General features: G+C 35.9%; 2 protein-coding genes across 2 annotated transcripts; both read right to left on the bottom strand.

Moving 5' to 3' along the window:
- Window positions 1-14,086: 14,086 nt before the first annotated feature.
- On the bottom strand, window positions 14,087-20,998 carry LOC146132976 (WD40 repeat-containing protein SMU1-like). Its single transcript, XM_083397557.1, has 10 exons — window positions 20,858-20,998; window positions 20,210-20,299; window positions 18,425-18,697; window positions 18,103-18,347; window positions 17,406-17,574; window positions 15,994-16,089; window positions 15,732-15,890; window positions 15,450-15,608; window positions 14,998-15,105; window positions 14,087-14,904 (listed from the first exon to the last, which is right to left on the bottom strand). Exons 1-10 carry the CDS (start codon window positions 20,948-20,950, stop codon window positions 14,755-14,757), a joined length of 1,542 nt encoding a protein of 513 aa, XP_083253683.1. The 5' UTR covers window positions 20,951-20,998; the 3' UTR covers window positions 14,087-14,754.
- Window positions 20,999-21,300: 302 nt separating this feature from the next.
- Window positions 21,301-24,232, bottom strand: LOC146132977 (E3 ubiquitin-protein ligase TRAIP-like). Its single transcript, XM_083397558.1, has one exon. It carries the CDS (start codon window positions 22,723-22,725, stop codon window positions 21,301-21,303), a length of 1,425 nt encoding a protein of 474 aa, XP_083253684.1. The 5' UTR covers window positions 22,726-24,232.
- Window positions 24,233-26,770: the final 2,538 nt, after the last annotated feature.

Raw genomic sequence — 26,770 nt, forward strand, 5'->3', positions numbered from 1 at the left:
TTCTTTCAAATTATTAGGTTCAGTTCCGGTTCGGCTCCTTAAAATCGGAAAAATTTACCAAAAACCGGTTTATAAAGTTCCGGTTCGGTTGCGGTTCGACTCCCTGTAAAAAAGTCTCACGAACAACATTTTGAGCGTGAATTGCATTCTCAGCCAGCAATGGAGATTTATTTGTTACGTCAAATAACGCTTTATTAGGCTTGTCTAGGCAACAATTCGTCATTTTATTGATCGGCTTTTGGGCGACAGCTACTTTAGACGTCAGAGGCGTAGCCAAATTATTTTGCGCCCGCGCTAAACTATAAAATTGGCGCCCCTAGGCCATGTTTAATTACATAGTTGTTATATAATATAATATACCTTACTTTATACAGCAAAACAATTTAAATTTTAATAGAGCATTGAATTGTCTTTTAAAGACGAATCAGCCTCTTTTGGTATTTGCAAGCCTCATTTTGGTTCCTCTGTACCTTGGTGCCCGGGAACATGTACCCCAACGTCCCCCTTAGCTACGCCTCTGAATGACGTAACATTTGTTTGACGCGATCGACCAGGTGAAATGTGGAGATCTGAAGAATGCGTGGCTATTACAAGTATCTTTAAACTAATTTGCCTCGACCAATCAACCTCACTGTTACTTCAAGGTATTGTTGTAGTCTGATTACAAATCCACACAATTTTTGTTGGCTGGTATGGGCAAGCCGGCCAGCAACACAACCTTTCTATATTTAACTGGCGACCAACTGGTATATCGAAACGCCGACACATAAATATATTTACACTTCGCATGACGGAAACAGGTTACGTGTTATGGCACGAAAAACCTTTTTTAGGGCAGCGGAAATGTGTGTCATCACATAACGGCGCGTTTTGCTGGGAATGTTTTGGTTAGCAAGTTCTTACGAGCGGCAAAATAACGGTAAATTTCCATTACGTCGTAGCGATAAAAGACAGGTTTTATGTGAAAACAAACGAGGTAAAAATATGCAATACGATAATTCCAAATTTTCCACTAATTATTACTTATGACGCGACAGATCGACCGGTCGATAGCGATCGACGTGTTGGCTACCTTTGATATACAGATCCAAATTGGATTCGTGTCCAATTTTTCCGTTTATATCAGGTAATTTGAACCGAATCTTTTTGTTTTAACACAGATGGTGTTGTCCAATTGTATATACGCGATTTGGATGAACGCGCCTTTCGAAGAAGGCGTTGTTTCGAGCAGCCAGTTACTTGGCGATAACCTCCGCCTAATTCAGGGTGGTCAACGGTTGACTGCATCGCGGGCCACAATATTTCTTGCCTATTCTTTGCGGGCCACATAAAGTAGGCTAAATGCGTACCAGGATCGGATCAACGTTTTTCGTTTGGTCGGGACATGAAATGTTTAAAGATAACGTCACAAAGTAGCATCGAAAGACAGATACGCCCCAGAAACTTGCCTCTGTCGTCGAACTTGTGCGCAAATAAAATCGAATGTTAGGAGACCGGGAAAAATGGTGTGCGCGATCGCAAAAATTTGCGTATTTGACAAAAATTTTAATTATAGAAGACTACATTTTATAAACGTATATGTTTAATTAACCAAATCAATTTGGCTGGAATTGCATTTTGGGACCAGGGCGTTTTGCCTCAAGTCACGGTGAAAACTGTAAAACAATAATTCTAGCAGCGCGATATATATTTCGTACATTTGCTTTAAAACGCAAATATAACTTATAAGTTCGCAAAACAGCCATTTTAGAATGAAAGTTCCATATTGGACGCACTTTTCTCAAACCGGTCTAACACATCCCAAAAATTAGGTGTTCTTGCCACCCCCTGGATCCGAATTTGGTAAGCGATAGGAAACTGGTTTATTCAATGGTATAAACTGTGATCATAACTAAACAATTGCAGTGTGCTTACTGTTCGTTGGTCACTTAGATTTCTTTGAATAAACCCTTAAAGGTATGCGTTGTAATAATTCAACAGTGCTTCGCGGGCCACGAAAAATGATGTCGCGGGCAACGTGCGGCCCGCGGGCCTGGGTTCGGACCACCCTGGCTTAATCAATCAATTGTTATTAGGCGAGCGATTAAACTAGCGCATTTAGGGGGGGCATCGTGCCATGTTAACAATATAATTAAGAGGCAACCACTGTTGGAAATAGAAGTAACTGCGTCGAGATATATTCAAGGTAGGCTACTATTGTTTAAAATGAAACGAGGTAATAAAATAGACGCATATTTTTTAAAATGGCCTCGGAAAATTCAGAAACAGAAATAGCCTGGACAAGCCAGGGTAACAAATCTCTCCAGACTTTTGAATTACTTTCGGATGCTCTTTCGACATTAGATATTGGACATCCGATTGATACACCAGGTGTTGATGACAGGAAGCGATTGGAATTACTGGACAATATTTGGTCTCTATCTGACAGCTTTATCTGGCCTTTTTCCGAACGCAAAGAAGGTGGAAAAACTCGAAAAAATATCTTGGAAAGCTGCACATCAGCGGGTTTTGGGATTGCTTTGCATTTTCAACTGGTCACAACACATTACAGCAGTATCATCCAGGGTCTCACAGTCCATTGGAGTACTCTACAAAATTAAACGATACATAAATAAAAACACATTATTATTGCTATACTACGCCTTTATTCACTCCCACCTGCAATATGGAATAATAAACTGGGGACGAGCTAGCCAATCACACCTTCAGCATTTACAAATACTCCAGAACAGAGCATTGAGAGTCATATCTGGAATCAGCAATTACAGTCATATCCATACAAAAACAATCTTCAAAGAAAACAAAATACTACAAATACAAGATATAACACAACTGGAAATTCTTAAATTCATGCACCATTACAAAAATAACTTACTTCCAGCTTTGTTTCAAAATTTTTTAAGACCTATATCTGAGATACATAGGCATAACACTAGACTGGGAGACGCAAAAAATTACTATGTTGAAAAAATACGTAGGATCTCGGGCCAAAAACAGCTTAAATATATAGGACCTAAAATATGGGCAACCTTACGTCACGAACAAAAAAATCTCACCTTCAAACACTTCCAAGACAGTGTGAAATCGCAACTATTGCAATCGTATTAAATACAGCTTTATCATCTTCTATTGATTTTGTTTACTTTCTCACCATGACAACTAAATGTAAACAACGGAACAGACGCTGCCCGAGGTTTACAAATTGGTCAACAACCATTTTACTTATTATTTACCACTTATTTTATTACTATTACTAATAATTGCCAGCCGTTGGCGAAGTCGCACAGACACGTGCGAAGGCACAGATTTAAAATAAATCCTGCAGTACGTAACCGTTGTATAGTACCTTCTGACCTTATCGTTTTTTGCTAGTTTTACATTGCTTTTTCGTATCCATTTCTTATTTCAAAAATTTATATAAAACCGTTAAAATCTACATACTTTTTATCTACGCACTTTTTGTTTCCAATTATTGTAACTTTCAATATTGCCACTAAATTTATTTATTTTTGAGGGGCAGCTCGACTCGATGACCGAATGGTCCTTTCGCTGTCCTTGTGTTATTATTTATGTTATTTTGTTTTTTTTCGATGTTTGCAAACATGCACAAAAATAAATTGAATCTGAATCTTCACAATTAAAGAAAGGACTTTCCTGCGTTATTTGCTCCTTATGAGATTTGCGGAGTCTATGTTAGACTGGGGTTGGCGTTTCGCGGCCACAGAGACGTACAGCGGCAAATTGGCACTTGACTCAGAAAACCTTTACTCTCAAGTAAACTTTCGAGCTCTCCTTCAGCTTATGGTCCAATCTGGCAACACAGTTCTCGAACACCATATAAATAAAGCTTCTCGCAATCCGCAGTATATTTCCCCTATTGCTCAAAATGAGCTGATTAAATTTATCGATGTCACATTGCGTAAAGTTGTAGTGAGGGAGGTATGCGAGTCCAATTTTTGCAATTCTAGTGGCCGAAACCACCGACTTCTCAAAGCAGGAACAACTGAGATTGTGTCTCCGCTACGTCCACGACCTCCGAATTTGCGAGGATTCCTATGTTTTGGATTGGCAAAACAGAAGGATTGGCAAAACAGATTATTGGTGTTCTTCTAGACTCCAGAGTGGACATTTCTTTTATAGTGGTCCAGGACACGGTTTAATGAAAACTCTGCCAACGCACTGTCCATGCAGTCTTTTCTTCCGAAGTTCTGTGAAAACGAACCGTTCGGGCGGATCGAAACTGCTGTAGTTTGGTCGCTTCTTTCCAGGACCGAAAGTTGCAGTAGTAGTTGAGTTTTTGCGATGGAAAAACCATTGGAAGCGCCAATAGAAGTCAAACCAACAAATACCATTGATGTGTGGAAAGCAGCAAATGAACTGCAGACATATCCCTGCCTTTCGAAATTGCTACAAGTATTTGCAACTTTTCCAGTCACAACCGCATCAATTGAGCGTTCATTCAGTACATTAAAATACCAAAAATTGCCTGCGTCTACTATGCACTCTAAAAAAAGTCGTAAATTTTACTTTAACATCGCCGTATTTATTTACGGTTCTTAACCGTAAGCACAATTTACGTTAATATTACCCGTTAATCGAGCATGTTTTTCTCGATCCCGACAGGCAGCCAATCAAAAGCCTCGAAATCATTAACGTTTTTTGCGACTTGAGAGTGTCAGCTGCGACACGACAGGTTTTACATTTGTTTAGGAAAGGCATTTGCGTCTGATTTAATAGCGCTGTTATCGTAAATAAAGTTAACATTTATTTAAAATAATTTCTACTAATTAGATTACGACTGCCATTCAACATAAGGTAAGTGTGGCTGTGACATTAGTAAGCCGCTGACAAACAGACATTCATAATATTGGGGTTGCTGTTAACAGCAAGGTATTGGGTTATCCAAAGAGATTTAAATCAATGAGTGGAAAGTAGAGGAAAATGGCGAATTTGTTTGGTCGTCTGTCACGCTCTGGTGCATATGAAGAAACAACAAAGTTTCAAGGTTGTAGAGTAGGCTCGTAGTTCTGTTCGTGTTAAAGTCTCTTTGGGTTATCAGTGGTTCTCAAACTGTGCGTCGCGACGCCCTGGTGCGTCGTTTCAATTTCCCAAGGGCGTCGCAGAATAGTTCCGTTTCGTTGCCTGACTCAGATATTTTATAAAATGAGGTTAAGTGTAGTTTTATAACTTTTTTCGAAAATCAGTTGGACTAAATTGTTCTTTAAGTGCTGTTTAATAGATTTGATTTAACTGTTTAAAAGTTTTGATTCCTTCCATGTTTATTAATAATGTATTGTTACGCAACAATAGCCTTTTATACAGCAGTAACATTGTTTAATCAACGCCTATCGTTGGTTTAATTTCAAGTTAGCTTATGACGAAGCAAACCTGTCTGGAAGCTCTCAATACTCTAATATTGTCCAATTTGCTTGAAAAGAAAAGTATGACGCTGCCTTTAAATTTGCAAAGCATATTTGGGCAACATTTGTCCAAGCTCGAGTCGTAATTTTTAAAAGCCTTCCCCAAAATTTTTTCCAACTACGAATGGATTCGTGTCCAACCTACTACATCTTTTTTGCTGCACAAGAAAAAAAAGCCTACATTGACGATTCCTGTGACAATTCCCTGAAAAGGATGTTTAATTCAGGAAATCGGCAAACTTTTTGGATTTCAATGAATGCCGATTATCCAGCTTTGGTGCAGAAAGCACTACGAATTATTATCCCATTCGCCATGTCGTATTTATGTAGGGCTACTATATTTCCTCTTTTAGGAGGATTTGTCCTCTTTTCTCAAGAAAACTGAATGGTCATCCGAGGACGCTCAAAAATGTTCAAATGTCCTCTTTTCGCATTTGGAGTTACTTGCTTATACTTTTAACAAGAATTTTAGGCGAGACGTTGTATTTATTCCTAAAAATATACTGTATCCATGAAACATGCTTAATTGCTGGTTTAAAACAGGTTTTCCAACAAATTGCCCTACCAGCCCTACCTTCTTGATTGTTTTTACAAACATTGCGCCAGAAAAATGGCAACAGAACCTCACATCTAAAAAGGCCCATTAATAAAGCAAAGGTATAAAAGTTTTGGAGGCCTAGTGGCTATGTTCTTATTTCTTACAGAAGCTTGTCTAGTTAAGTGTATAACAGCGGTTCTTAACCGTGGGGCGCGAGCTCTAAGTTAAATTTCATGCAATGATTCTAATGGTTTCGTTGGGTTGCCCACCACTCCTACAGCGCTGTAGAAACTCTTTTTTGTCAACTTGAATATTGAACTGCCAAAAATTTTCGCGTTCGGCGCGAATCTTGTTTTTCTACGTTTGTCAACTTTTTTAGCACAAAGTCTCTTTGAGTGCCATTGCATGTTTTTATATCATCAAAGGTATACCGGGTACCGGCCATATTTAAATACAATTTTGCTAACTTATAGATAAACGACAAAACTCACCCACCGTTCGAACTATTTTTACCTCCTGAATTTACAGTTTAGCGCCAATTCAACCAATTAAGCTCAATTTTTTTTTTTTGCGCGACCGACAAGAAAATCACTATTTTTACGTTTTCTCAGTAATGTTTAACTGAAAATACCGAATTGCTTTTCGTAGGTGGGGGAGGGGAAGCGCAAGACATAGAAAAATTACCAAAGGTGGGCGCGGCTGGAAAAAGGTCAGGTTAAGAACCACTGGCATACAGGTGGTTTTCAGCAGATGCTTTTATTTTTCTTTATTATTATTTAGATATAGACAACCATAAAGCAAAATAAGCTATAAATTAAAACGCCGAAACTCTGTTTACTGATGAGCTACGCCAGAAGTATCCTTGTTTCAGAAAAGGACGTATGGATTTCAAAGCTGAATGCATTACTTGTGAATATGGCTATTTCCTCAAACGTAACAATTCTACTTTCGTTTTACTTACAGGCAAAAAAGTGTCCTCTTTTTGGGTGCTGAAAATATGGTAGCCCTATATTTATGTGAAGCAGGATTTTCTGCCTTGGCGGTGATAAAAGCAAATATCAATCACGAATTAACACAGAAAGAAATGTGTGTGGTAATTTTAAAAATTCTCTCAAGATTCAATGAACTTTGTAAAATCAAACAAGCCCACACGCCACATTCAATAATATACATTGCTTTTTGTTGTTGTATCAATAAAACAACTTAAATAACAAGTTTTCTCATTAACTTTTCCTTTCGGGTGCGTCGCAAGTCCAGAAAACTTTTCCAGAGGCGTCGCAACAAAAAAATTTGAGAACCACTGGGTTAAGTAATTAGAACTAAAAAAGTACAATGTAAGTTTTTAAGTTAAAAGTACCAATAGGATATTTACTATAATACTAAGATGTTAATGCTTTTTGTTTTTTCAAAATGCAGTCTTATATAAAATAAAAATGTCAGATATTGGTAGTTTTGAATGTTCATTAGAAATTTCCAAAGCTGGATTTGATTCAATGAAACAAGTTATTCAGCACTTAAAGCAGCATCTTTGAAAAGGATATAAAATCAGATGCAAAACTGTACCTACCACAAGAGATGTCTAAACAAAGTAGAGAAGTGTATTCGTAAGTACCAATGTTTTTTTATTGTCAGAAATTGCAACTAAGACAAAAGCTATTGTTGTATTAATTTATTTGTAATAATTTTTTTTCAATATGTGAAATATTATTACACATGAATTAATCATATTTAATGTTTTTGCTCATTAAAAAACTGAAGTCAGTAACAAAACTAAAAGTGGTTGCAGCAGCCATCAAAAAAAGAAAACTGGAATGTGCAGAAACAGAAAATAATTTGCCCAAATCGTCCAAAATATTGTCATTACTAACTTCTTATTTCGATGAAGATGAATCTGCAATTGTCAAATATTTTACAGTAAATGCAATTTTATGTTTTTTCTTTCATGTGATTTGAGCAGGTCCATAAAACAAATTAGCCTACAGTGGTTCTTAACCTGGAGTCAAAGTTGTCCAGATTGTTATCATGCAAGATTTACCAATAGAAAACATATGACAGACAGAATGCTGAAAAAAAAATACCAATCTCAAAATTGGGTTATTGACATTACCCCACAGTAGAACTTGATTCATTGGTTGTACAATGTGTGGCCAACCAAATATTTTTGTCCAACCACACACAATTATTTTTATAAAATGTTAATTGTGTGTAACAAACTTCGCAAAAAAAACACCAACAAAAATTGGCTACATTTTAAAATGTAATACATAAGTACAGCTGACTTCTAAATGGCAGCTCACATTGAAATGCTTTTTTCGTAACCTCGAAGAGGTCTGTAAATTGGGTAAATGATTAAATTTGGTTTTAAGACTCCTTGGAACTATATTTTTTAACAATTGAATCCCTTAACATTTTCCCCCATGCCAATGTGACCCTTGGTCGAAAAGGTTTGCACAAACCCAAAATAGGGCAAAGATGTGGCCATACAACTCATCATTTAATATAAGGAGGTGTTTTTTGTGCCAAATATTGTGGCATGCTTGCTTTTAATTAAAAGTGTGATCACAAAGACAAAAAGGATGAGAACAGTACCATATTTATAGCAACTGTAGAAAATGAAAAAAAATAAACATAAACGCTGCCTGTTTTTGTATTTGAAGGGTGACCAACCTCTTGAAGAAACTCAAATCAACCCAAATCCATGCATTATAATCATTGGTATGTAAGCACACTGTGATATATGTATATATTTTATGATAGATAATTAAAGGGTTTTGGGAAACTGTAAATTAATTGTCACCATTAACGAATTTTGCAAACAACTAGAAGTTTTGTACTTATGTACTTTTTGCTGCAAAAATTTGTTGTTTTAGAATTAGATAATAGCTTGTATATTTCAACAGGTGAGACATGACCACCGTGCTATCTGAACTCCACTAAATCGAAACTAAACAAACTGTCATAGCATTTCAAAGTGCATACTGTCAGGTCGCTTATAGATTTATTGTACATTCACATAATTTAGCATAGCTCGCTTTCAATGTAAGGCATGCATCAGTTGACTGTAGTCTTTAATCCAACAGCAGCGTGACACTATATAGCACAAGAGCGACTGCGATGGAGATTAGCTGAGTCGAATGTCGGCTAGCTTTGCCAGAACGGCCACGAAAGGAAATGAGAAATATTTAACACTTTACCAGGCGACCCGCTATAATTACAAGCACAAACAGACATGCGTCGTTTCTCTGCAAGCTCATCAACAGTTTAGAGTTTTTTTATGTGTTGTTTTTTAAGTATGATAATTGTATCTGTTTTAGGGGATACATCAGCTGCTACCAGTATAAAGTTGAAGTGGAAAAGCTCTACTTTGACTCATGTGATGATTTCTTTATTGCACTTGCAGCCATGTTGTAACTACTGCAGCATTATGAGGACGGCTGTGTTGTGTATTTCGTATTTGTTACTGTGTACAACTTTTACGGTGTACGTATTTTACTGTCTATTACGCAGTATAGTAAAAATACGTTTGAATCGTAAAAACTGCTGCCAGTGGCTTACGTAAATTAACTAGGGTTTTTGCCGTAAATAGTACGGTAAAAACACGTAAATATTAACTGAATAAATCCAGTAAATGTACAGTGCTTTAACCTGTTATTTTTAGTGAATAAAACAGTAAAAACACTTACGGTAAATTTATGTAAAAAATACGTTAGGGTCCGTCAAACCTGCTGCCAGTGTTTTTACTGTAAAATGGGAATTCACGCGTCGTTGAAAAAGCATATCGCGAGGGGCGAGCTTTTTTGCGAAGATGAAGGAGCGGGAAGCCGTATTCTTCCCATCACAGGAAACCGCGTTTACAGCGATGGACACGAATATTAGGCTACTTTTTTATGCCATTTGTTTCATTTTAAGGAAATGTTACCTTTACTAATATAATTTATCGAATTAAATCAGCTCGTTATTCTCAGCATAACTAAATATGCTTCTTTATCTTTGCTAAAAAAGTAAATCAGAACACACTAGAAATAACAATTTATATTGTACGTCCTTCTCATTTAATTTATTGCTGTAGTCGACGCATACATATGACATTTTGATTTTCTTGTATTTCAGCTTATCGAAACGTTGAGAAATAACTTAAAAAAACGTTTGAAGTTACATTACAATTGGTCCAAAATTAGTTAGTTTCGACGTAAGTAAACTAATTAATGATGTTTTCACTTCAGGTATAAATTCTTAATCGGGGTCTAATGTGGCTTGTCAAAAAAAAACAGCGTTAATAAAACTTTGGAAAGGCGTTTAAAATAAGTTAGTTCGGCTACCCTCTGATATACGATGTTAGAAATGAGCATTGTCCGTACGTCAACTTTAACGTTCTAATCAGGTCGCATTGTGGTTTGTTGAAAGTTAAGTAGACTAATAGAATTACAAAACATTCAAAATTACGTCCAAAGTTGCCAAGCGGCGTTCGTTATTACGCCAGTAAGTAAGTTGTTTGTACGTCACTTATGACGTTGCAAACTTGGCTGTATTGTGGTTAGTCGAAACGAAAAAAAAAATAACGTTATTGCTTAAATGACATACAAAATGTTCTCAAAGAAGTTTACTTCGGCGTCAGAATTCAACTTTGTTTACGTCACGTATGACGTTGTTACTTAGTTGCATTGCAGGTTGAAGCAACATCACAAAAAAACGTTACTAAAACGTTGAAAATGACATATAAAATGGCCTCAAATAAGTAAGCTTTGACGTCAGAAAATCAAAGTTGTTTCTACGTCACGTATGACGTCCTAAGTTGGTTCAATTGTGGTTTGTCGCAACGTTGAGAAAAAATCGTTAACATACCGTTCGAAATAACGTACAAAATAGCTTCGAAGTCAGTGATAAACCTAGTTTGTACGTCACCTTTGATGTTCTGATCCGGTTGCATTGTGGCCCGCCAAAACGGTATACCATTGTAAAACGTCGCCCCCAAAACGTTAGTTTTGAAGATACAACGTTGTTTGTACGTCATTAAGACGTTGTAAAATTCTTTGCATCATGCTTTTTGTTTTCAATCTTACAAAATAACGTAATAAAATGTTAAGTTACATCGAAATTTGTCTAAAAGAAGTTAACTCTGACGTCAGCAATCAACGTTGTTTCTACGTCACGTATGACGTTCTAAACTTGTTGCATTACAGTTTTACGTAACACTAAAAACACAGCGTTCATTTAACGAGTAAAATGTCGTCGAAGTAAGGCGCATGATTGAACTTCTTTTTGTCCGTTTTACGAAAACAATATATTCAGCCCCAAAGCGCTTTGCACAAAAAAACAATTGTAAAACTTCAACAAACTACGGATTGTTTTAGAGCCACTACGATTCACAGAGTTCAATGTATGTCTTTGCGATTTTTTAGTGTCAGGAGTCCAAAACTCCCAACTTATATTTTTAGACAAAGCTGTCTCATTTTTATCACACAATGACACCTGATCGTTTGAGTAAATAACAGGCAAATCACCTCGACTCTCACACAACATTGATTCTCTAGGACAGGGATGTCCAACCCGCGGCCCGCCTGATACTTACGTGCGGCCCACCATTATTCTCACTTTTAGTAGCCTTTATTCAAAACAATTGTATCGACTATCATGAAAACGTGTAGAACGTGCTGTAGTTGATGAAGGCCAAATCTCATATTTTTTCTGAGACTATAATTGAGTCTAACGCCGCATTTTAACATCCATCGAACGATTGTGCAGCCATCGTTATTAAGCAAGGTGTCGTAGCACGACATGATACGGCATGTAAACTCAATTTGTAGCGCTTCGCGCGATAAGGCTGACATTTACTTGAATATTTGCGCATGAGTTCACTCTCGAAGAACGGATGTTTATAAGTTAAGTTATTTTATGACGTCACGAAATGACGTAACTTATGACGTCACCCCCTTTAATTTAATGGGTTTTGCGGCCCTTCGAAAATTTTAAAGTGGTAATTTGCGGCCCAGTCTGTTAAAAGGTTGGACATTCTTGCTCTGGGACTAGCATCCTTGCTAATCTAAACATTCGAAGCACGACCGCTACTTCCACAACTGTCTTTGCACAACAACACAAGTTTCGTTGGAAAGGTGTGATAAATCTATTTATAATAATGAAGGTCCTAACTTGGGCAGTGACCAATGTCAAATCCCTTTGGCTGGATGTTGCTAGGATGAAGCAGTGGCGTAGCCAGGCGAAAATTTGGGGGGAGGGCCAAAAAGTTGGAATTTTTTGTTTCGCTTTTGTCATTGTATTAATTGCCGTAACGAACACAAATAACAATGCGAGCAAACCGTTTCGAGCGGCAACTGACTGAGTGTTAACGTGTAGCGACACGTCATCACATTGTTATTTATCACAGAGAATTGTTTTTATCGCTGTTATCGCCGTTTAATGTTTCGTCATGGAAAACAACGGTAAAAATCCATTGCCGACATTTCTAGCAAGATTTGCAAAGTAAGCCTTCTAACACAAATTTCCACTGAGTTAGGCTGTGCGGTTTCTGACGTACATCCGTTTAATGTTAACGCATGTTTTGAAATTCGCCTTATTGTCAACAATTCGGGTTTGGCCAGTTACGTGGCTTTGTCGATTGTTGATATGGAGTCAGGGTTTTTGTTGAAGCCATATTGGGACAAAAATATTAGAGTCGAGAGAAAAAGCTTAGCTGGAACCCCCCTTTGCCACGTGATGCCTACGTATTTTATTAAAACAAATAACTATTTTATTGCGTATGTACGTCTTGCCTTCTTTATATAGATCTCTTCTAAACCTCTTTATAAGCTTGCGTTATATGATTTGACATCATTCATTCATTCATTCATTATATTTGAATAAGATCCGTATCGAATAAAGTGTTGTCTGTTACTGAAGGAACCAATTGAAGTGCTCGTATGTTAGAAGCAGAGACAATGAACAATTCTATATGAATGCAGTATCTACATTGTAGTCGTGAGGTTGATACACCGAGGCACAAAAGACAATTAATGATTCTCATATCAACCAACCTCTACAAACGTAATACACAAATACCACTCAAAGAGCAAAAACTGAATGAAGTAGTAAAACTACATTATTGTATAGCAAACGTTATATTAACTACATCGTTTGTAACGTAACAATGCATGACAATTTAAGGTGTGACATGCCTGTGATCGACTTTTGTGAAAACAAATTATTAAGAGTAGAATATTTCTAAATTTTGGGGGAGGCCATGGCACCTCAGACCCCCCCTGGCTACGCCTATGGGATGAAAAAATCGCGATATTGCGCCTATGAAGTTTTGAATATGATTTTTTTAGTTTTAAATTATCTTTCTTTGACACGATAGAGCAGTGGTTCTCAAACGTTTTTTTTAAATACGCAACAGTCCCCTAGCAATTTTTCAAATTGCTTATGGCCCCTTAAAAATATGCACGTAAATAAAAACACAAAATAACACGTTTTTTAATGGTATCAAAGGGATGGGTGCACTTGCTTCTTTGCTATCACCTCGGCTATGTTTGGTTTTGTTGATACCGTATTTAGCATTGTAACGCTAACGAATGCACTATATACAGCTAGTATATCTAATAGTACGTGCACAACAAAAGAAAAATTAAAAAAAAAAGTACAATAAACTTACTTTTCAACAACATAAAAACTTATACCGTTTTTGTCCCTATTTACCCGCTAGTCCCGAATCACCACGTTTTACGGTATATTCATTGTTTAATAATAATACTCGACCCACCCTAACCCAAATAATGGACGTTGTGGTAGGATTCTCGACCAGCGCCGAATTGTCTTCTTTAGGAGCGTCCTGCTGATTTTTGTTAGGTGCTTCGCATCCCAGAAAATTGTATCGCGAACCCCCAAAGGACCGCGGACCCCAGTTAAAAACCACTGCACTAGAATAAACAAAATCAGCATATAAATGAAATATGCGCAGTTCGTTTTTTTTTAATTTTAGGTTGGAGAGGTGTTAATTTCAATAAACAAGCAACTTTAAGTTAAGTATGATCGAGCAAATTGCGCATTTCTTATTTTCCTAAGCTCAAAGAGCTGCACCTTACACACAGGTAGAAAACAATATCCCTTTCTCATACACACACACATAAAATTGCTCAACAATATTTATTGTAAATACTGCACAGTATATAACAATATATTGTGGGCTTCATAACCGGGAGTTGTTATTCACAATATAGGATTGTCATTACACTGTCGAAGCGTCTAAATTTTATTCACTTAAAGTTCTCGCACAACCTACAATAATCGCTACCGAAAGCAAATGAATCCGACACTGTACATCCTAAAAAGTATGAAGTTTAATCCCAACGTAAGATTAACCCTGGTAAAGAGACGCATGTTGTTCTCAAACGGGTTGGCCACTGTGTATTAGGCACATATAAAAGTTTCGCACAATAAAAGACGGAAAATATGCCATGGATTAAACTTTCAATTTGATGAATTTGGCATATAGTACTAAAAGCTAGGCATGGCACAATTCCCATGTATTTCATATCAACGATTTTAAAAACTTTTTGTCCGATATTTTTCTAACTCCATTCTTGGATGCCAGTACTTCTAAACGTTTTTGTTAGATTACTTGGATACACAGTTTTTATTAGGGAAACTTACACCCATCTACATATTTTGTATAGCAAACGATACAAAACTGATGCTTTTCGTGGGGCGTTCAAACAAGTGTTTGTCGTTTTTCAAGTTTTATCTCTCGCGAGGTAATTAAAACATTCCCAAAGGTGGCTGATAATACCAGCAACAAGTCAAAAATTATGGCTTCCAAAGACGCAACAATCCGTCTTCTGAGTAGGTGGCCATCAGGTTGTTGTGTGGGTGGTGACATATGCCGATAACATCTCCGTCGTGGACAGTTAAAGTTCTCTCCAATTTTCCACTCGTAGTTGAAAAGCAGTAGAGCACCTACGATATGTAAATTACAATTCACAGTTTGCGAACTTTTTTTGTTTTAACAAACATACAGCACTGATGGCGGTAATGTTATTATGGAGTAACCTTATCTTCTCCAATACAGTAAATCCAATCACCACGAGGAGAAACTGTTGCGCATACGAAGTCACCGCCATCTCGCTTTCCGGAGCTGAACGATCGGACAATTTGTCCCTGAGTACAAAAAAATAGCGGATATTAAAGCGATGTGTAAATCTTAAAAAGTAAACACGATAATGGTGGAATGTGTTTTGACAATGACCGATTAAAATAATTAAACATAGTTACATTTTTCGGTTATAATAATGTAAAAGTAGAATCGCAGTATAAAATCATATTTCTAAATATATAACTCACTACATTTTAAAAATGTGTTTGGAGATATTGTGGAAAAAAAAATACACAGCATATATTCATAAATAACAATGTGATACTGATAAATGCTACTAACTTTCTATTTTAAAAAAATTGTTTAAAAAATATAGCAATATTTTTGTTTTAAATATATAAGTTCAAACCTGCATATTCATTATTGAGACAGTATTAGATCGGTTGCAAACAACAAAGTGCTCTTGGTTTTTTGAAAGCAAATGGACGCTATGAACTGTGACGTCCTGTTGGCCTGCTCCCAGAGATTTAAATGTATTGACACATTCAGTAGATTTAACATTCCAAATCTAAATTAAGAAGTTTAATTATATTAAATAACAATATACGGTTGCTATAGCGTAGTAAGCCTGAAAATCAAAGAATTAAACTTACTAGACTAGTATAAACTATAATTTATTAGTGCAGATCACCTTAACATTTCCATCTGATGAAGCACTTATAATATGATGTCCATCAGCAACGAAAATGGCTTCATTTACAAAAGAGTGATGGCCTCTAATTTCCTTTAATGTTTTTCCCGATTTTAGTCCATGAATTCGTATGGTTTGATCAAAAGATGCACTTAAAACCTGTAAAAAGTTAAACATTGTGGAAATTGAAGATTACTACAAAATCTTAACCAAACATACCCGGAAAATTAGAACCTAATACTATGCATTGATTAGTTCTGACCTGGGTTCCATCTCTTGAAAATGTTACAGTTGTTACACCTTTGGAATGTGCCTTTTCAAATCTCCGCAAGCATTGTCCAGTTGTCGTCTTCCAAACCTGAAAATTTTAAAACGATGAAAAATATTAAAAACAATAGCTTGAAATGCTCTGTCAAGCATACCAAAAAAGTTACACAAATTGATAGCTGGAAACCTTGAAATGCTCTGTAAGCATACCAAAAAAGGTAAACAAAATGATAGCTAGAGAAACTAGGGCATTTAATCAAGAATAAATCTATCTATATATTTGTCAAGATTTGTCCGCCAGTCATTCGGTTAGTCAGATGCTAAAGCGTCGCTAAGACACTTAAATCTAAGAAAAAAAAACTGTTGCTGTTTACTGCGAGCGGAAGGCCTACTCCTAAATATGGTTAAGAGAAGACAAACAAATAAATGCGCTGTAAAGGAGAATTCCCTTGGTAGTACATGCATAGATGCTGGGCTTTGGGTGCTTAGGATGCTCTAAGTACCCCTAGGTGAATCTTGGGGTGCTCAAGCCCCTTAAATAATAATAAAAATTTCTGTAAAATACTGCTACAAACATTATTATTATACACAGTAATGTAGTAATGTGGTTAAGTATACACAGTAGTTTTTTTTGCTAAGCAAAATTAGCATGCATAATGGGCGATTATTTTGCTGACTTGTCACACTGCTCGGCGCATATGTTGCGCTAACAGTGGCATAATAACACCCGGGAAAAACGATCTTGGTTTAGTAAATTGCAGGTGGCGAAAGAAGTACTTGTAGTTTAGCGTGGCCGCCTACATTGGACTTAGGCAACTGCGCTGCTAATAGTCAAAACACCATTTTACGAAAATCAATCGCACATATTTCACGGTCTTAGTTTAGTTTTTCGACTGAAGTTAAAGATTGCACACTACGCGGTTTTGACGCAGTGTTTGCTTTGCGTCTGGTAAATTGCCTGTGTCTGATTGTGTTTTTTCTATTTTATGATGTCATACCGTCACTATTTTATGACGTCATTATTCATACGGGGAAAATAGGGGAAATCCCAAAGTTGAAAACTCGGGACACCCTCTTTTTGATTTTCTGGATAAGCCCCTGGCTTGCAGTATGTTTTAAAAGTAACCAACCATAGGCCATGGTGGATAGTTGAATGCAAACAGACAACAGCAGTGCAAATAAAAACAACATCCATGAACTTGTCCAGTGCGGCAACAGTTCAAAACAGACATGTGAAAATACCACTGAACACATAAGCAAACTTTTTTAGCCGACCTTCTTTGAAAAAGACACTTTTTGATTGGTCCACGTGGACAGGCTAACTGAACACCAAAGATTTAAAAGGCCTAACAATAAATTTTGAGATAAAATAATTACTTATTAAAAACAAATGCAATGGTAGCTTACTTTAATTTTCCCTCCCTGGTCTCCAGAAGCTAACATTTCACTGTCACGACTGAAACCAATACACAAAACTGCTTCTTCCATCATCATAAACTTGTCTTGGGCTTGAAAGTTAAGATCTTTGCGAATTTTTCCAGTAACAAAGTTCCAAACTTCAATAAAGCCATCAACACTTAATATAAACGTACAGTTTATTTTTCTCTTTTTACCTAATCTATGTCATACCAAGGTTCCAACTTGGTATCAATTTAAGTATAATATAACAATAACTAAGGACACAAAGCCTCACCCCACTAAAAAAAATGGGCCAGCGAAATGGGTATTCATTTTCACTAATCTAATTTAGTTTAGTTATTTTAATTGTTTGAAAATCTATAAATTCACCACATTATGGCAATGGTATTGTAGAACAACTTCTTAAAATGTAACAACATGAATGTATGCCTAAATGTACTTTGCATGGATATTTTATGTGGTTATGTACACTGGCTATTCTGTTATTTGCCATATAACTTACACGTGTAAGCACAATCTCTCTAATATCAACCTATTTTACTTAGGCCTTAGTTATACAGGTATAGAAGGATTGTTACTTGCTGAATAACAATGTATGATCATTAGGTTTTGCTGTGCCAGTTGGTATCCATTAGGTTTGAACAGTGAAACTGCTTCGGACCCAGCACAAAAATTACAATCATACCTTCCAGTTACCAAATATTGGCCATCAGGAGAAAACTTCGCACATTCTACATGTGACTTTTCACCAAATTTAATAGTTTTGCTAATCTGTGTCGGGTATTTTTCATCTTCTTCTTCTCGAATTGTTGCAGCTTTCCCACGAAATAAATCAATAGTGGATCCAGGAGGCAAAAGGCCCTGGTGTTGCTGCCACTTTAATGCTTGACCAAGTAATGCCATTAAGCGGGAGGGTGGAACAACGCTTACCTAAAAATAACACATTTAGGTAAATCTAATATAAGAAATATGTACTTTATATTTTTTAAATTGACATATTGTCTTACTTCTTTCGCTAATGAATGAGCAATGGCAGCCCTTCTTTTTTCTTTGGTGGAACCATCAGGGTAAGCTTCTCTTGGATCAAAGTAAGACCTTGCTAACAAATGTTCCAGATGGACATATCTCTCTGATTGTGAATGTTTGAGGGCAGTCATAGGGTCAGTTTGACGAAGTAGCGATCTTGCTGCTCCCAGTTCACGAAGTTCAATAAGTTCAAGAACAATTTGTTCATACAAGTCTACTAGTGCCTTGTCTGGAAGTTTAAGTGATTGGATTATCTGTAAAGAAACAACGCAAATTATTCCATAAATTCACATATATAACTATATACATGTAAGTGACATTTGTGATGTTTTGCAAATAGGTTTTGTATCACATCCTTCAAGAAAGCAATGTTTAAAACTTGGAAATACCACATACAGAGTGATACGAGCTATATAATTTATGAACCAAGGGTGAAAGATAGGGGTGGTTTCAAGTAAGTAATTAATAACCTACTAACTTCAAAACTAATTTTTCTCTTACACAAGTTTTTAATTAATTTGATTTTTAAAAAAGGACTATAATTATAGAACCTACATTAGGCTTGCTAGTAAATGCGATATTACACTTAAGCTGGGCTGTGTCTTATTTGTTACACAAATGTAACTTGTAGCGTAGACAGTGGATTTGTGACGTACAAATAAACGTTGCGCAACATGTTTAATGAAAGAACTTGATAGATGCTAGTTAAACAGAATGTGTGAAAGTGGTTTTGTTAATTATAAATTGTCTGACTTTATGCCATTAAAGTTAATATATTTTTTTTAACTTTGTAAATTTAAGTATAATTTTATAGTTAAATTAAATTGCAAAATGTCTGAATCGAGTGTTTGGAAAGAGACTAATAGAAAGAGATCAGTAAGGAAACTTGTGTCAGTTATACTGAAAGTTATTTTCTGGTAAAATACAAGTACTATACATCTACAATCAATGCAAAGCAAGCCACAACCTTTCTTAAAAAAAGTTAAAAAAGTAAGTTACTGAGAACGGTTTACTAAGTGAATGGAAATGTTCTTAAATTTACATGTACGTAAGGCTGCTGTCCAGTGCCTTAGGATGGCAAGAGTAAAAGGGTCAATGAAGAGTGAAAATGCACTCAATTTAATTACGGCGAAGTTAAAAGATTTTGGCTTGAGCCTATAGAATCACATAGTCCGTATGGTGACTGATTGGGCTTCAGTTATGGTTGATCTTAGAAAAATTAAAAAGTGTTATTCAGGTGTTCAATGAAACATTCACACATATGTGTGTTAATAGCTGAGATCTGGCCCTTAAAGCTGCTTTTTGACCAACGACTACGGCTTACGTATAATTAGTACACCGAAAGCCATTGCAGACTAACCGAATCTGTTGATCTATGATGCAAGCAGAGCAGACTAGAAAAACAACTAGCCTGCAGTGAGGTTCGAACTCACGACCTCTGGTCAAGCCGGGACCGTGTGTTGTTTTTCTAGTCTGCTTTGCTTGCATCATAGATCAACAGATTCGGTGAGTCTGCGATGGCTTTCGGGGTACTGTTATTCAGGTGTTGATACTGTTGATAACGTGCTATACAAAAATACAAACAAAAAAAAAGTTGTCTGTACTTTTGGATGCTAACACACTATGGAATTCATTAATAAAGATGGTCCAAAGGTTTCTCTAGATAAATTTGGCATTAGACAGCACTTTGAAGAGCTTGACATAGAACGAAAAAGGATACACCACTGTGAAAAATATATATTAGATATTAATATGTATGATTTTACCTGTAAAACGGTATCCCAATGGCCATTGTTGATGTCAGAAACAAAACCATCAACACTGTCAACGGTGTTCAAAGAAACTGTTGATTCTTCCTAGAATAAAAAAAAAGTTCACTAGAGAAAAAAATTAATTGAAATACTTATTTACAACAATACAAATAAAATAAGTATTAAATACTATTGAATAGAAATGATGGCTCACACGTTTAAGCAACTGGCAAATTTTGGTCAAACCAGACTAGGATTTGCACAAAAACTATTTGACTTATTTTTCACTTTAGACATGCTCTTGTTTAGATACACCTACCAGGAATCGTATTTAGGCGTAGCATAGAATTTAATACAAAAAACTGTGAAATTTAGCAAACGTTGCAGTACACAAGGGCTTCCCAAATAACATATTTTAGGCCACATGCAATGATTTGCATACTAAATGTAAGTCTTTATAATACAAAATTAAAATGACACAATATTCCAAAAGAAGAAATTAAGAATTGAGTTTTGTCATGACCATAGAGCTATCAGAAGCCACAAAAGATTTGTAAAAAAGCTGAAGAAGATTTACAAACAAATTATTTAAACTAAGCCAGCGGTCTCTAACTAAGCAAAGTCTTGCTATAGCGCCTTTATTTGATTAGGTTTGTAATGTACCTGCAAAGTTTGCAATGTTCTCAGCAGGTTGCTCTCTTTGAGATACTGTTCAACCAGTCGAATCACATCCGCAGACTCAATTTCAAGTGTCATTATTTTGTTTAGAGATTTAGGTAACTATACTCTAGTTGTCCATTCTTAAAGTAGCAAAAACATTGTAATGTTGGCAGTATTTTTATGATCAAAAAAATTATATTAAGCAATAAGATACACACAATCACCAACACATATATGTAATAAGTCCATCACAGTTGTAAGACACAAAAAAACATAAAATCATGAAAACAAGTGTTGACATGCAAGTTTGTGTTATTTAGGTTTTTCTCAGGGGTAATCCAAGCTTTTGTAAAATATTTATTTTTGTTAAGATGGCAACAAGGCAATATATAAATATTTTAATTGAAATATATAAATTGCTTTAATAGGTAAACAAACATCAATATCTATTTTCGCGCAATTCTTTTCAACCTATTTAATTTATTCTTTGTCAACGTTGTTGTTGCATCAAAGTTTGTATTTAAACTAGAAAATTTAGCTGTTGCCGTTTTTAAACTTGGACGATTTGGTTGTAGGAGGGATGACCTTTGGTGACCGCCAAGTCCATCATAGACACAACTAAGAGCTTTCGGAGCTTTGGATTGTATTAACTTACTTCTTTGCAATGCGGTAATATTCTTATAATTCTCTTTATTATTTGACAACTTTGAATGTTTTGAAGTAGTGTTAACGAAGTTCAATCCAAGTTCTTGACAATGATTTCTCATTTTGATTGATGCTGGACTACTAATGGTGGATCCTGTATTTTCACCAAAAGCATATGGTTTTGAATGTGTGGTAGTGTCATCACTATCATATTTTTCATCAAAAGAACTACTAAGACGGGGCTTCTTCATTCTTATAGGCTGTCCCAATTGGCTACTGCGTTTTGCACCAACAGTATTACTTTGGAGGGGGGTGAGGAATTCTGGGGCAGGGCTTTCTGCAATTAACCTGCTTACAGCAGAACTTTTTGTGTCAGATGGTGAATTAATAGCAGTATGAAGAGCACTAAGCTTTTTTTTCAAACTTGCATTTTCAGTTGTCAGTGCATCCTCATTTTTTTGAAAATTACAAATGCTCAACTCCAAGTTTTCAATTTGTGAAACTTTACTTAGAAGTAATTCCTCTTTCCGATGAAGATCTTTTTTTGATTTAGACAAACTCACCGCAATTTGATTTCTTGACTGTTTTATAGTTTCAAATTCCTGTTTTAGGGCAACACAAAATACTCCAAGCTGCTTGCACTCTGTTGAAGCCTTTCCAGATGATCCTGTATATTTTTCAAGCATTTCATCCACATCTGCTTTTTGACCATGCAAGACTACTTCAATTTTTTCAACTAGATTTAAACGTTTTCGTAAACGCAGAACTTCGTCCTTTAACTTTCTAGCATCAGCTACTTCTTTCTGCATAACTTCCATATCAGCCCGCAAAATTTGAATTGTGTTGCGCTCAGTGTCAAGTTCTTTTTTAATTGCCTTAGCTTTAGACTGAAACTTGTCTTTGGATACTTCAATCGTTTTAATATTGTCGTTCAATATTTTGTTCTCAAGTTTCAACTTAGAAATACAACATTCTGATTCATCAAGTTTATTTTTTATGTCAAAAACATCTAATGATTTTTCACATTGTTCTGAATAATTGATAAAAATCTTTTGTACAATTTGTTTGTTGGAAGTTGGTGCACGGCATTGTGGGCAAGTTTTTTTTAGTTTAAGCCACTGACCTAAACAATAAGCATGGAAAATGTGTCCACAGTTGGTTACACTGATGTCCTTCTCTTTGTCGAAGAAGTCTGTACAGATGGTACACGTGCCTTTTATGGACATTATGTTGGCGGAGTATTCAAATAAAGGAAAACCAGCAGTTTTTGCCAATCATATTGGTGAAAATCTCTTACAAAAGATAGAACTTTCATAAAAATTTGATAAAAAATAGTGTTAATATATCAGTAGATTAATTTAGAGAAACAGCAAGCACAACAATTTATGGACATTAAGTAGTCTTTCGCACATCTTTCTGTGTGGTATTTTGCAAAACATTTAGCAATTTAAATATGATTGACCATTGCTATCATTTATCTCTAAAACAAGTCTTCTTTCAAAATTATATCAGAAACCTGTTTCACATCCACTTCTTGTTAAACCAGTGGTACTGAAATAACTTGGCACTAAAATACTTAACAACAAAATAACTTTTTCTAATAACATTTTACTTATTTCAGTTAGAACAAGACCATTACACTAAGTTAAGCTAATAATATAGAGTTACACAATAGAAGAGTTTACCTATGGCAGTGGTTCCCAAACTGTGGTACGTGTACCACCGGTGGTACGCGAGAGTCTTTCAGGTGGTACGCGAATAACTTCAGCATACGTATAAATTTGCGAAAACTTTCAACTTTTTAAATTTTCAGCTTAGGTAATTTCTAATGTCGTTTTAGTTACCTTTGGTTTCGCACGTTTATGACGTAACACTTATCTTGTTCAACATAATAAAACGCTAATTGTTAGCTGGTTTAATATGTATGTAATAATAATGAACTGATAGCACCAGTGTAGTGTTGTTGTTTGTTTATTGATATTTCTATCATATTGAACTACTGTAATTTCTTTTAAAATAAGGAATAGTGAGAGAACTAAATTTTGTTAAAAATTCATGAACATGTCTAAACGAAAGTACAGTCAGGCTTACATAAAGTACGGGTTTGTAGCTCATGACTAACAATTGAGAAGCCCTTGCGCAATGTGTAGTTTGTATGAAATATAATTTCGTCAAAAAATCTGCCCTTTATACTGGGTTGTTTAAACAAGAAATTTAGTTCCAATTACACCTGTTTTCTCTATTACACAGAGGTGCGCTGACTTTGACAGCCTGGCTCTAATATCCATCGCATTAAAACTTTTTACTGTGTTTTGTTTTATTTTTGGATTTTATGTCTTCTTCTTATCTTTATGCTAAAATAGTTATAATTTAAGATATTCTAGTCAGATGTAGGCCTAATTTAGGTGGTACATGAACACTGTACAAAATCTCAAAATGGTACGCGAGAAAAAAAGTTTGGGAATCACTGACCTATGGAATTCTGTTTATTGACAAAAAAACGGTGCTGGTTAGAATTCTACCACATTATCTTCCAGGGGGTTAAAATCGCTACAATTATTTATGTTAGGGTGAGAGTTAACTTTTGGGTGGGTGAGGTCTCATTAATATAGATATTCTCCCTTTAATATTTCTTCCCTGCAATTTCATTTTTAACAACTCGTTTTGGTAGGATTTTAGAACAGTCCCACAAACAATACAAATTCATATAGCTATTAAAAGAACACCGCTAACAATGACACAACAGAAACAAAAAAGGGAGTTGCTTGCTTATTAGTATACATAAACAAACGAAATAAAAATGTACAACTACCATATAATAATAGGCCAGTCTGGAAAGTATGGCAGATTTTGACGAGATCTCGCAGGTGCACGTCCGAAAAAATCCGTGTGACCGGGTGTAACAAAGGTCAAAAAAGTACACCTCGGGTGCATTTTCGATTTTCCTGGTGCACTTTATGATTTTCTGATGCATTTATTACACTGTAAACGTCTGACGTGCATGCGTTTTACATATTTGGGGTGCAGTTCAGAATTTTTTCAGGGTGCACTTTTAAAAGGTTGAAAAAAACTCGCGGGTGCACTTGCCATTCTTTCCACAATGGATAATAGGTAGGGTTGCCAGCGAAACATTTGTAGAATAAACCTAGAATACATACCTAATATCTCATTTCAATTTTTTTTTCTTGCTTGTAACTTTCCTAATGTAAACTATGAAGTACTTATTACATAACTAATGTTTTTATTCACAGTGCCTCTTGTTAGTTATTGTTTAAAAATGTTAACGTATGATGTTTACAGTCAATTTTGGTTAAGTAATTTTGGCTAGCAAAAATGTTAACGCAGTTTAAAGTAAAGGATCTTAAGATTAGAAATAAGACAGATATACACATATAGGCAAATAGTTAAATAATTCACAAACAACATCTCTAAAATACTGCTAGTTGTAACAACCAAAAGCCACCCAGCACAAATTTTTCGAAAAATTCAAGATCTAAGAATATGTTTATTTTGCAGTTAAATTTTGTTTGAAATTTTATGTGCCGGTAGCTTCTGGTGTGAAAAATCTACAGCTGCCTGCTGCCACCCGATCCGTTAGAAATTAGTGCATTTCTAAGCAAAAAGGTCTACGAAAATTATTGCATCTAAAGGATCAAAAAGTCCGACTTTTAGACTTTGAGGTCTCAGACAACGCACTAATTTGACTTAACAATGTGCTTCAAAAGATTAAGTTTAATAATACTTGGCCCACCTAAACCCAAACGCTAAACAGCACCCGAACCCAAATAATGTGCGTTGAATCAATAATTACATAAACGCTTTAGGCCCCAATATCTCATTTTGTGACGTAACAATCCTATATACCAGCGGTTCCCAAACTTTTCTAAAAATTTTGCCTGGCGGACCCGTTGCAATTATTTTGATATTTCGCGGCCCTATAAAATTTCAAGGGTCAGTTGACCCATATTTCTTGTAATACACTAGTGCAGTCACGATTCTTCCTAATGTAACAACCTTCTAACTCAGGGTGGTTCACGGTTGACTGCATCGCGGGCCACAATATTTCATGCATATTCTTTGCGGGCTACATAAAGTAGGCTAAATGCGTACCAGGAGCGGATCAACGTTTTTCGTTTGGTCGAGGCATGAAATGTTTAACGTCACAAAGTAGCATCGAAAGACAGATACGCTCCAGAAACTTGCTTCTGTCGTCGAACTTGTGCGCAAATAAAATCGAATGTTAGGAGACTGGGAAAACTGGTGTGCGCAAAGCGCGAAAAATTTGCGTATTTGACAAAAATTTTAATTAGAAGACTGCATTTTATAAGCGTAGAATGTTCACGTAAAAGAGATGTTGCATACTTCCCAATCGCTAAATTACAAAACGTTGTCATTTCGCGCAAAAAGGGTTAATTAACCAGATCAATTTGGCTGAAATTGCAACTGGGTTTGGACCAGCCTGTTCTAACTAATGCGAACGATTCGCTGATAGCAGGTAGTACAGCATAATAGATGCTTTATGATGTCACAATAGACATCATAAAACACGCTATGATCGAATAATAAAGCAAAACTAAAGACAATAAAGATGACAGATAATGTTTAAAACATAGACAAATGTTTAAAAACTTAAAAGACTATTTACCCTTGCGAAACCTCTGAAACTGCTGTACGGACCCCATTTGGTCCGCGGACCCCAGTTTGGGAACCGCTGCTATATACCATGGACGTCAAACTATCTTATGCCCAACGAAAGTTTGTTTTTTTATCCAGCATTCAAATAATTATTACATTAACGCACTTTATTTGGGTTCGGGTTCGCGTTTGGGTTAGGGTGGGTCAAGTGTTATTAATGCCATCTCACACTTTTTGTAATCTTTTGTGAATTTTCAGCGAATATTTTCATTTTATCTACGCCGGGAGTTTACCTAAAGGTCCAAATCAGTGCATTGCCAGGACCTCAAGGTCTAAAAGTCGGACTTTTTGATCCTTTGAATGCACTGATTGTCGTAGACCTTTTTGCTTAGAACTGCACTGATTTCTGACGGATGGGGTGAACGGATCAACCCTGCAGAAAAGCTCTTAAAACTTAAAGTAACAAAAAATTACACTTAAAATTAACTCCTCTCCCGTTAACGCAAAGCGCAAAAAAAAGGCGTTTGTTTGGTTTAAAATTCGAGTTCACACGTCGTCATTCATACTAAGCTATACTAATACAAAGTGTATAATAAAACCATTTTGAGGTAACGCGATAACATTTAAAGTTCTTCT

Source organism: Ascidiella aspersa, chromosome 9 (assembly GCF_963924565.1).
Source record: "Ascidiella aspersa chromosome 9, kaAscAspe10.2, whole genome shotgun sequence".
Classification (NCBI taxonomy): Eukaryota; Metazoa; Chordata; class Ascidiacea; order Phlebobranchia; family Ascidiidae; genus Ascidiella; species Ascidiella aspersa.